The 12,578-nt window shown below is 40.5% G+C and overlaps 1 protein-coding gene across 7 annotated transcripts in view; it reads left to right on the top strand.

The window, feature by feature from the left end:
* Positions 1 to 12,578, top strand: part of Mtmr2 (myotubularin related protein 2) — a 72,600-nt gene that overhangs the window by 22,158 nt on the left and 37,864 nt on the right. For all 7 annotated transcript variants that reach the window (XM_020184166.2, XM_020184167.2, XM_074066865.1 and 4 more), the window contains one exon: positions 4,136 to 4,241. In XM_020184166.2, coding sequence (XP_020039755.1) covers positions 4,136 to 4,241 — 106 coding nt within the window. The remainder of the gene's footprint in view (positions 1 to 4,135; positions 4,242 to 12,578) is intronic.

Consider the following 12,578-nt stretch of genomic DNA (forward strand, 5'->3'; position numbering starts at 1 on the left):
CTACCTCTTCAGGTTCTTTTCCGTTTTACCTTGTATACTCTAGTCTTCTCCTCTGAGGGGTTTGATTGGGACAATCCAGTCTTTGGATCATTCTTATTCACTCTTTCATTCATTAATTTATTCCACAAATATTTCCTGAGTGTCTGCTCTATGCCAGGTTCTAGGAGTAGTATGGTGAGAATAACTAGTACTTTTTCTTCTTGACATTTCTCTTGTTCCTTGAAAATTGACATCGTAGTGGTCATGGACATTAGACATTTGCCCAGAGAGGTAAAACAGACAGAAGCACGCTGGGTTATGAGAGTGACTCCTGGGACACTGCATCCTATTAGGTCTCCATGAGGAGGGAGCGTTTCAGTTGAGAAGGTCTTGGTAGAACTGTCCTCGTGCAGAGGACCTCCCAGGAGCCCCAGGTAGCTGGGCTGAGGAGATCCAGGGGGAGAGAGGATGGAGAGGAAACTGAGGGAGGTCTCTGGGACCAGTCAGTTCAGTGAGGCTCTGGGAAGGTTTTGATCTTTATCCCCAGAACGATGGGGAGCTAGTGAAGGGGATGATGTCAAAGAATGGAAGCATGTGCCGCATTCTTAGGCTCCTAACTCATGTGTTTTAGAATTAAAACACATGATTCTAGCCCAGGCTAACCTCGAACTCCTGATCCTCCCGCCTCAGTGCTGGAATCACAGGCGTGTACCACCATGCCCAGGTCCATTGAAAGATTTTTAGCAGGCGAATAACATGGGTTACTTCCACTTTTTGGTTACAGTGAACAATGGCACCATGTTATCCATGTACACACTTATGCACGTTTGCATGGTTTTATGGTAGGCGGTGTGTTTTCATTTCTTTTGGGTATACGTTGAGGAGTGGAGTTGCTGAGTCGTGTAGCGACTCTGATTTACCCATTTTCCATTCCCACTGGGGTGCATGGGCGTTCCAGTTGCTCCCCACCTTGGCAGCCCTGCTGTTGTGCTGCTTTGTTCTAGAGTCACTTAGTGGGTATAAGTAGGGTCCTTTTACAGCAAGGCTTTCATGCTCTGAGGTAAAGGACTCACATTTACAAACGTGCTCTGCACACTCTCAAGTTCTTTATTTTTACCTCTTTATTTCTTTTTATATTAGCTTGTGATATGCAAGGCCTTGATCTGAATATTAAAAGGCCCATGCTCAATTTCTTCTCATTCTTTCATTTTATCACATTGAGTTGATAGTTGATTATTTGCCCTATAAAAAGAGCAATTTCAACTAGTGTAACATAGTGCACCTTTAGTCCTCTAGTCACGATTACTACCATTTCCTTAGAGTTGTTTGCCCTCCTAACATCTCATTTGTGCCACTGTCAGTATAATTGGGGGTTCATGTGGTATCATGTCTCTTACTGAGTAGAACTTTGAAGGGCAGAGGCTATTCGGTAATGCAGTGTTTTGAACATAGAAAGGGCTTGGAAACTGAAAGTTTTTAAAGAAGTATCTGTGCTATATAATTAATCAGTTAAGTAGCAATGAATCAGTATAAACATGATTTTAGCAAAATAAGCACAGAGATTCTTAAATGGCTAGGTTCCATGGAAGTAACCATGACTGACAATTATTTTTTTGTGGAAGTAGACCTTTCACAGAGGTTTTACATGGCAAGACCCATAGCTGGTCAGAGGGAAAAACATTTGGAGGCCATGTTTAAAGCTCTTCAGAGTAGAAAGTAGGAGGAGTCTGATTCTCAGGACCAGTGGTAAGGGACAGGTTTGTCTAGCTGGAGGGAATATAAGCTTTAGCTAGAATAGGTATGGCGGACCATCAATATTGATCCCAACCCTCTGAAAGCTGTGATTATGAGAGGTAATTCAATTCAGAGGCAGGTGGAAGCCAACGTGAGCATCTTGTAATGAATACAAGTGCTAAGGAATTGTTGGAGTAATATTGGAAAAAGTTGCCTTCGTAGATTTGAGTGTATGAGAAAGACCCAAGACTGGCAGGTCTGAGTGAATCCAGGCATAAGGGGGTTTTGACTGTTTTTGCTAAGGCTTGTGGAGTTAGCCAGGGAAGATCACATTGCTGGGCCGCAGAAAGGAGACCGATGATTTGCAGTAGTCAGGGAGTACTGCTCTGCCTTAGTAGTCACAGGGAAGACATCTTACCCCGCCTGGCTACACCCAGGAGGGTAGGGAAATAGACTGACAGTACAGGACTTTCGGTTGCTTGGATGCTGTAGGTTTGGGGAGAGATGGTCATGGTTTGAAGTTGCTTGGGAAATGGGAGCATCTGGGTACTGCCGTGGGCCTAGCTAATGGTTTGAATTCCTGAATTTTACATGGCCTCTATTTGAAAGATTTCCTTCGATTGTAGTCAATTTTAGTAAGTCTCAATTAATCAGAAGTTAGCTATCAAAAAAAAGGAAAGAGAGAAAGCATTCTCAATCTAGCAGTTTTTCTTTCTTACCATCATAAAACTGGATCATACAGTTTCTGATGATTCTTGTATAATCTAGTTTCTTGGATATATATAAGTAACTACATCAATTTTTCATCCATTTAAATGAAGTGGCAGTTTACTTTTTGGAGAAGTGATTTTCACATTGTAGAACTAATTCAATTATAGATAGGCTTAGAGTGGACATGTTTATTTTCAAACTATAACAGAGCTCTTAAATATTATCAAAATCCCCAATGGGAAGTATTTCAAGAAAAATGATGAAAAAAAGTTAACTTTGGCATAGGGAAAACTTTTAATATGTTGGGAATGGTGTTTTACATGTGCATTTTAAAATCTGTACTTTAAGCCTTAATGCAAGGTGTCTGAGGTGTTTTTCACTGTTGACTTTTTGTCCTTTAACTAACTTTAAGTTTTAGTAATTAAAATGAAAGGGTTCTAATCATTGCATTTGTGGCATGTTGTCACAGTTTTTTGAAAATGTATCAAACAATAAATGTTGACACTATATACGGGTACTGAAGTAGATTTTTATGGAAAATAGAGAATTAAAGACATAATTCTTGTCCTTGGGGCCCTTAAAATTTAGTTATTGAAACAAAATGTACGTGCATAGCTGACATCAATAAACAAAGGTAGAGTGTGGTCGGGTATTGAAAGTTGTGTAGCACGCACAGGAAATCAATGTGAGTCAACTCCCTGTATAGCTATCCTTATCTCAACCAGCAAAAACCCTTGTTCCTTCCTATTATTGCTTATACTCTCTCTTCAACAAAATTAGAGAAAAGGGCAAAATAGTTTCTGCTGGGTATCGAGGGGGTGGGGGAGAGAGGGAGGGGGCGGAGTGGGTGGTAAGGGAGGGGGTGGGGGAAGGGGGGAGAAATGACCCAAGCATTGTATGCACGCATGAATAATAAAAAAATAGAAATTAAAAAAAAAGTGTGTAGGAGTTTAAGAAGGTGAGCAGCTGAGGAGTGTGACTGTTTATGGAATGGAGGGAATGGGTATTTAAGGCAGCTTGTTAAAAGCATGGAGATGATGAGGTGGAAGGTACAGGTGCAGACAGGCCTATCTTCATCCTTGTCCTCTGTCTTCTGTGTCCCCAGCCTTGTCCATGTGCTCATAGCTTCTCAGTTATTCTGTTAGTGCTTGTTGTTGCTGTCTGTAATTCCCTTCCATGTGTTTCGGCCTCAATTCACATGTCATGTGTGAAGTTCTCCCTGAATTTTCTGGCCAGAGTCATCTGCTTTTCTGTGTTCCCATTCTCTCGTTCTCTGTGCATTTAGAGTCATTGTCACAGTGCACTGTTTATTTAGTTGCTGTCTGTATTACAAGCTTGTGAACTTTATGAACATGAGGACTGTGCCAAATTTATGTCTGATCACTGTTCCCTGTGTAGTGGTTTAGCATATTGGACTTGTCATGGATGTTCTTTGGATAAATAGATGGATGGGAGGATGGATAAAAGGAAGGAATTAGCCAGAGTATGCTCATGAGTGCTGGGAGAGTCTACAGAGGGCCCTGGGTGGTGAGGATGCTAACCCCTCTAAAGATAGTTTGGAATCTGCTTGTATTTGGACATGAGGTCAAGCAGGCAAAGCAGAGCTGGGTGATTGTCGATGTTTTCACAGACAATGGAGTTATAAATAAAATGTCTGGACTTGTCTGTGAAGCCCTCATTTTCAAACCTTCTGTGCTTTTGTATTTTGTAGTGCCTCCACCTCTCATTCAGAGAATTCTGTGCACACGAAGTCAGCTTCTGTTGTGTCGTCAGATTCCATTTCAACCTCTGCAGACAACTTTTCTCCTGACTTGAGGGTATGTATACTTGAAAGTTCTGAGGAAGTACTTTCTGTTAGATATTTGTGACTTGCACTATCAGTATTTCCTTCAGCTGCATGGGAGGTGTTAATACGGAGCAATCTTAAAGACCTCTGTCTTTATAAAATGTTCCAGACAAGGCTGGCAAATGTGGAGTGCTTATTACTTATAAGTGAAATGTGCAAAATATGTGGTGCATGCCTAACATTTAGGACCTGGTGCTTGTTAAGCAGGCACTGGGCAACTTGAGCCACACCCTAATCCTTTTTTTGCTGTTAGATGGTGTATTGTGCTTTTGCCTCAAACCGGGATCCTCCTACCTCTGCTTGCTCAGTAGCTGGGATTGCAGTGTACACCACCTTGCTTATTTTATTTGTTCATTTATTTATTTAATTTTAAAACTTATTTATTTATTTATTTTGGGCAGTACTGGGGATTGAACCCAGGGCCTCCTGCTTGCAAAACATGTATTGTACTACTTGAGCTACTTCCGAGCACTGGCTTGTTTTTGAAGTAGGATCTTGCTAACTTTTGCCCAGGCTGGCCTTGAACCATGACCCTCCTATCTCCACTTCAGGCATGCACTGCCCCATCTGGCACTTCTAAGTTCTTTGTCACAAAATAATTAAGGAATTTCTTTGTGATATGAAAGATTTTCGTGATTACTCTCATAATGGCCAATAAAGCTAACATTGCTTGAGCATGCACTATAAGCTAATGAATTATTGAATGCTCCCAACCATCCTCTCACCATTCTACAGGCAGTGATAAGTCATAGAATAATGTGGTCAAGGTCTCATAGCTAATACGTTCTCTTGCTGGTGCTCCAACCCGTGCAGTTAACTCTGGAGCTGAAGTCACGTAAGCAGTGAGATGAGTTCCTGCTCATAGGACGGTGTGGATTAAAGGTCTCAGTTCTATGAGATGAGCCACACTAGTGACACACTGTAGCACTTTGCACATTTGTGTGTCTGGCTTTTCTGTCACCACTTGCCTATGAATGATGGAGAAACCAGATTTCATGTGTGGTGCTAATAATCCTTTACAATAAACATTTCCATGGCTCTGGAAGCTGGGAAGTCCAAGAGGAAGTGCTGGCAGCTCCAGGGTCTGGGGAGGGTGAGCTCCCGTGTGCTCACTGTCCAGGGAGCACTCACGGCACCTTTCCTCAGGTAAGTGGCTGCTTTCTCAGTGGTTACACTTGCACGGTTTTAACAGGACAGTTTAATGAAGCATATATTGAGAATGTATCTTTCTCATTTTCAAAATAGTTAACAAACTTGAAGACAGGTTGGCAACACCTGTAAGGTCCTATATGTTGGTCATTACCTTTTGTGAAATTTCATAAAATGACTGGGTTGAGGATAGCATGATTTCTGTGTACTCACATTATGCTACCTTAGTAGATTAATAAAAGTCCAGTGAGGGCCAATAGGTTCCTTGATCATTTTTTAAATGTTTAGGCCTACTTCTGGTTAGACCTTAGATGTCATGGCATCTAACACTTACTGTGGACAGATAAGGAACTCATATGAAGAAGTGTCACTTTCTCTATTTGTCTGTACGTAGGTTTTTAGTATTCTACTTGCTCTGTCAGAGGTGTTTTGAACCAATTGTGTATTCTTCTAGGGTTACTTTAGTGACACTGCTTCACTGGATGCACAGGTAGGTTGCAGTACCTTGAAGGCTGGATGAAGGGAGCCTCACTGTCACCACTTTAATTTCCTCAGGACAGCATAGACACCATCAGTAATGAAAACCTGCCTTTCATTTGGACAGCATGAGGGCTGTTGTGCTAATCTATACAGAAAACATTACACTTACTATTTTTTAACTTTTTGGCTAGTTTAGATTTTCAGAAAAATTGCAAACTGTTAGAACAGCATTCTTATTCTCACATGGAGTGTCTTCTGATACTAATAGGGTAATATGTTACCATAGTACATATGTTATACATGAAGAGCCAGCATGCCTGTTGCTAACTGAAGTCCGTATTTTTTTCAGACATCCTTAGTGCTTACTCCCTGTCTGTTTTGTTCCAGGATCTCTTCTCCACCTTATTACTTTTGGTACTTGTTTCCTTAGGTTGTTATCAGCTGTGACAGTTTCTCAGCCCTCTCATGTTTGGTGATGGTCAGCTTGAAGGGTATTGGCCAGGTATTTTGTGGAATGTCCCCTTGTCCTCACATTCTGTCCAGGCTGTGTACCATCAACATGATTGTCACAGTTGAGGATAACCCTGTGCACTAGCTAAGAGTGTTAACTAGTTTCCTCATTGTAGAAACTCTTCCTTCCCCTGTGCTGTTTATTTACTCTTTGGAAGAAGTGACCATGCACAGCCCATCCTTCAGGATGGGCTCCACCTCCTTGAGGTTGGAGTGTCTCTGTACATTGGTGGAGTTCTCCTGCATGGGAGATTTGTTTCTTTACCCTCATGGATGGAAGTTTCAATAATTTCTCTAATATTGAATGTGAACATTTATGTTACACTTTCGGTTGCAATCTATGACTACTTTGTGCTTAAGCTGCTCCAGCTCCAAATCTGGAGATCTTTGGATAAGACCTGTGTCCCCGTGGTTGTGTCCTGTGCTTGGTGGTGCTTTATGGTCACGTCTGACTTTCAGCCCCACAAGAAACTTGTCATGTACATTCCTGTCCCAGTTCTACAACCATCATACATTTTTCCAGGAGCCCTGTGTGTGTTTTCTGGAGAATGGTACTAGAAACCAAGAGCTTTTACTTTTAGTATGTATACCTTTAACAACCATAAAATGGTAGTGTTTTCGTTAATTACAGGTGAAACTTAACTGCAGAGGGCTTTGTGTTACTTTGTGACTGGCGGTGGTTTGGCTGTGTGTGGGATGAGGCTTGGTACAGGAGTTCTGAATGTCATCCTTTACTGATGGCTTGAAGTTGGTTAACTTGTAGGCTCTGATTTTTCTACATAAGCTCATTGTTTGTCCCTGTTCTGAGCCTTCTTTTTGTATAAGCTCCTTTTGTGGATAGCACAGTGTGTTTGAAAAGCTGATCCAGTTCCATTGAAATACTAAATCAAGTGGGCAAGGTTTTCTGCAACAGGTACTATGCAGTGAGTGGCACTTTGTTGAAGAGGATAGCATCAAGTCCACTGGTGGGTAGAATGGTCTAGAGATCCTGAACTTTTATCTTTCCAGAGGAATGCTTTTTGTATTGCTTGCCTTGTTACAGAAAAAAAGTCTCATACAGATAGGATCTAGTCAAGCTGTATTCTTTTATTTCCTTTGTGAAGTCTGTGATATGACACTTTAACCAATGTTTGTCTATAATTCAGAATTATATATTAAAATGGAATCATATTCTCTTATCTTTCATGTCTTTATTTTAGGTATTTTCTATACATATATGTGATAAACATAATAATATTTTAGGTTTTATTCCTAACCATCTTTAAATACTTAATAGGCATAGATCTGGTAAATGTAGTTACCTCTTCAAAATTTGTGTTATCTATAGGTATTTTCTTTGTGCACTAAAGGCCAGAGATGTTTGGGTTATTTGTTAGCTAGAATATGCCCTGTCCTTGGATGTGATAGTCACATGCTCTGGAAATACGCAGATCTGTTCAGAATGAGTTCAGTCTTATAATGCATGTGTTAGGTGGACAGTGAACAAAAAGTATAGTTTAATGGCTAGAGAAGAAATAATTAAAATTAGCACTTATTCATAATTAATACTATCACCTCCCATACCAACTTCAAGTGTTAACAATTTAGGAAACGAAAAAGCAACCATAGCCAGATAAAAGCTACCCTATCCATCAAAACTTCACAATCAACTTCATACTCAATGGTGAAATACTAGAAACTTAGGAACAGACTGATCTTTGTAAGAATTCTGTATGTGACAGAAGTGCCACAGCAAATGAGGGGAAAGAATGAAGGATTTGATAATCAATGCTAGATTAGCTTTATTGAAATTAAAAAGTGATGTTGGGTTCTTACCTAACACATGCGCAAAGATTGAATTCATTAGATTATAAACTTAAAATTGAAAATTAAAACTTTACACCTTTAAAAGAAAATGTATGGCAGTGTATTTATGGTACTACGATATCAGGAAGAATATTTTAGACGTGACTCAAAAGTATTATCCATTGAAGAAAAGATTATAATTTTATTATTCTATAATTAGTTTACTTTATATAACAAAAGACTCCATGTGTGTTTTGGGAAGATAAGTCATATTTTGGGAAGATAAGTCATATTTTGGACAGTAGCCTTGCAGAGATACGTGTAGTTGATAAAGGATTGCTGTCCAAAATATGTAAAGAACATGTATAAATTAATAAGAAAAAAACCCCAACCCAATAGAAAGCTGACAAATGCTGTGAACAAACATAAGGAAGAATATGAAATTGTTAGTCAACACATTAAAAATGTTAGAGATCATTAAAAAGAAAGACATGTTGTTGTTAAACCACAGAGGAAAATTATTTCTTATCTGTCAGATCAGCAAAATTAGAGTGTGATAGTGCCAGCTAACATTCGAGAAGTGGAGCAGTGGGAAGTCTCAGGTTGTTGATGGTAGTGTAAGTCACCACAGCCACATCGAGAGAAGCAGGACAGTAATTCACAAAAGCTCACTCTTCTTATTAGCTCATTTTTACTTCTGCAGAACCCCTGCATGTATGTATACAAGGAGATTTGAACAAGACTGTGCATTATACATCATTTATATACATGATAAAAATCCATCAGCTCATAAATGGATTAAAATTTTGGTTTATTCTACAACAGAACACTATCTAGCAAAATGTAAATGTTAATAAATAAAACAGTACTATGTATTTATAATTTACATGTAGTTAATAGCTTTGTATGTTTTTTTCTTGTTCTGCAATATAATGCTGTTTTTCTAACCTGCTCACAAAAGGGGAATGAGGAATGTGGTTGGGAAAGAGAGAGCAAACGTGATGTTCCCAATGGAGTTGAGTAATAAACTGATTTTAAAGTAATTTTTAAAGTATCTCATACTACAAACTACTTGATAGTAGTTGTCTCATGTCATTTCATGGGCAATGTCAGTTAAAATAAACAGGTGAGTTAGCCTAAGTGAATTGTATATACCTTCAGGTGTATGTAGTCATGTGTCATCAGATACACAGCTCCATAGTATCAATAATACCAAAAGAGCTGGGAGAAGACGGTTTTGAAATTAAAACAAGGTGTGACATATTTTTAAACAGGGGAAAACATCTTTTGAATTTCTAGCATGGAAGGAAAGATATGTTTTCAGTCTCCTCTCTGAAAACACCATCTTTGTTTACCATTATATGACCTTTATTTATGGTGAAAAAAATGTACATGTAGAATTAGCCAACTGGACTCTGTTTAGATCATTCCAGTTTCAGGGACAACATCCAAAGCACCAAACCTCCTTCTGTCCCTCTGGGCTGATGACACTGGCTACGTCAATGTCACAGAGCTTGTTCCCAGCCTGGATGCTTTGGCACTTGCTGACCTTCGCATCCACAGTGAGCATAGCACACTGCCTTCTGTCCTCTTTGTGGCTGGCCAGTGCTCAGGGTTGCATGATGATGGCAAGCAGTCAAGCTTGCTCTCCTTTGGCACTCTCCCCAGTTATTTGGGCTGCCTCCAGCCCCACAGGACCGTGGGCCACGGTGAGGTGGTTGACCTGCCAGTTTTCTTTTTGAGGCTGTGGATGCCATTCTGTGCTGCTCCTTGTCTTTCCAAACCTGTGCTTTGGCTTCAGCTCTGGGAGGGAATGGCTGCTTCTTGCTTGCACCCTCCTGGTCAGGTAGGCTCCATGACCATTTAAGTGGTCTGTAGGAGTATTGCAGACCTTCCAGCTCTCCTTCCTTCCTTCCCCTCTCTTTAAACTCAGGCATGGCCATGTGATTTCTGTTGCTCAAGGAACTGGGATGTCACTTCTCAAGGAGCCAGACTTCCCATCAGTTGATCATGGAGGTGCACACTGAAATGGAACCACTAAGCTGGGTGTCTGAGTGACTTCTCCTCCCTGGGAACAACAAAGATCCTGCTGCTATTTCTGCTTAACCCTCCATGCGGGTTGCTGCAGCCTTTCTGCTCCTTAACCCTACTAACATCAACCTTCCTAGATGCTGTGCTGCTGCTTTCTTTGCTTGACCACTCCATGAAACTGGATTCTCCTAGAAGGCTCTCTTGGGCTTTAAAATAGGTTTTCCATTCTAATAGGCTCTCTGTTACAGAACTATGATTTGTTTTCCTCATAAAAGTTTTCATTTTTCTGTTATTTAGAAAGTTAGATGCCTCCTAATACACACCTGTAGCCATGCCTTCCCCCTCAAATGAGAGGAACCTTTCCTTATTTATTTGAGTCTTGTTTACCTGTCCTTTGTCTAATTAAGCTTACACGGACTTTGGCCTTGGCCATATTCTGAGTGGACAGAGCAGTGTGTGGCTGGTGTGATCCCAGAGGGGTTTCACACTGCTCTCTTTTCAGCTCCCTGGGAGCCTGGGGCGTCCGCCTGTCTGCTGGAGTATCTGCTTCAAAAGTTTGAGAGGTACACCTTAGTGAGTGCAGCTTGAAACCACCTGTAACTGTGAGGAACTAAAGAAGGAACTTCTGTGCTTTATTCACAGTTCCAGATAAAATCTCTATTCACTAACCTGGTGGACTCTTGGAATTTCCTCAGTGCCCAAGGGAGAAAGCATCCAGTAAGACGTGTTGTCTGCCAGCAGGAAGCTTGGAGTCACGTAGTAGGGAAAGCTAAGCAAATTAATGACTACTAAATGGTAGATACTACCACAAAGATACAGCTAGGGCACACAGAGGGCAGAGTGTTCTAGAGCAGTCTGAATCATAACTGGATAAAATGCTAAGTAGGTATTGTGGGGTACATCTGTAATCCCAGCACTCAGGAGGCTGAGGCAAGGAGGATGGCAAGTTTGAGGCCAGCTGAAGCTGCATAATGAGACCCTGTCTCAACTGCCCCCCAAACAAAAACAAGCAAGCAAAAATGCTACTGCTTTAAAAAGTACCTACAAAATTTCTTGGAAGGTATTTATAAAATGAGCTTTTTGAACAAAATAAGTATTCCTATAAGCTCTTTCAGGGCAGACTTGTCTGTCTCTTCCCTTCTTGTGTTTTTAGACCTCAGTGTGTGGAATGCAAAGGCACTCAGGAAAAGTTTCCTGAGTCAGTGGAGGTGGAAATACCAAGTCATTTTTCCCCTGCTCCCCTGTTCAAAAAGCTCATTTTCACTTAAATTCTTATTTTTATAAATACCTTCCAAGAAATGTCAGGTCTTCATGTTCATTCCTTCCTTTACTTTCCATCCTTCATAGTCTTGTAGTTGTGATGTCTGTTCACCTAATCTGATGTCCACCTCAGAGTATTGTGCTCCCAGTTGCACATTCTCCAGGGGGACCTGTTTCTCACAGTGTGAGGTACCTTTTGGTTAGGGTCAGCTCATGTGGTCCCATCCCAGTTGTCACGAACTTGCCAGCTCTTCCTCATGTCGTGCCATCCCTGTGGAGGGTTCTTCTTACAGTTCCTTATGCATTGTGTGTGCCTTATCACTGCTATTCATACTGGCTGTGTTCCTGCTTTACAGCCACACAAGCCAGGCTCAGCCTGTTAATCCAGCTCCACTGCTCACTCGTCCAGCCCATTTTGGGTTTTTTTTTTTTTAAATGGAGATAGATATAAAAACCAGAGCTATAACAAATTTGAAAAAAGTTGAAGAGATTATATGAGGAAAATTTGGAAGAGTGCCAGAGGCAGAGGCAGCAACTAAGCCTTCATCAAGGAGCACAGAATCCATTTGAAAATACTCATCGTTGTCTCATTTTGTTTATCCTTGTTAGGAAAATGACTTCCCATTTTGCTGCAACTTTTCTTTCCAGAGTTACCATAAGTAACTTCTGTAAAATTTACCTGTAAATGTTTAAGTAGAGATTTCTAAGAAAAAGAATTTCTGTGTACCAAATGCTAAGTATTCCTAGAAAGACTTTTTCCTCAATACTGTTTCTATTTCTCACACATTTTTACAACATTTTATACTCTTTTAATAAAGAAGCTGATAATCACTCTTAGTATTTGGTACACAGAAATTCTTTTCCTTAGGAATCTCTACTTAGGACTTTCACAAGTCTAAGGTTGGGTATCACAGTAAAAGCTCCCTAGCTGACTTGCCACACACTTGCTGTCAGCATTTGGCCAGGCTAGCAGGCAAGCCCTGTCTTGCTACTGTGCTCTTTTTGTAGGCCATAGAATGTTCATTCAGTTTGTATTTTCATTATTACAGGTACTGTGTACCTTTTGGCTTAAGACAGCAAAAGCTCTGAATAT

This window comes from Castor canadensis, chromosome 2, assembly GCF_047511655.1.
Source record: "Castor canadensis chromosome 2, mCasCan1.hap1v2, whole genome shotgun sequence".
Taxonomy (NCBI): domain Eukaryota; kingdom Metazoa; phylum Chordata; class Mammalia; order Rodentia; family Castoridae; genus Castor; species Castor canadensis.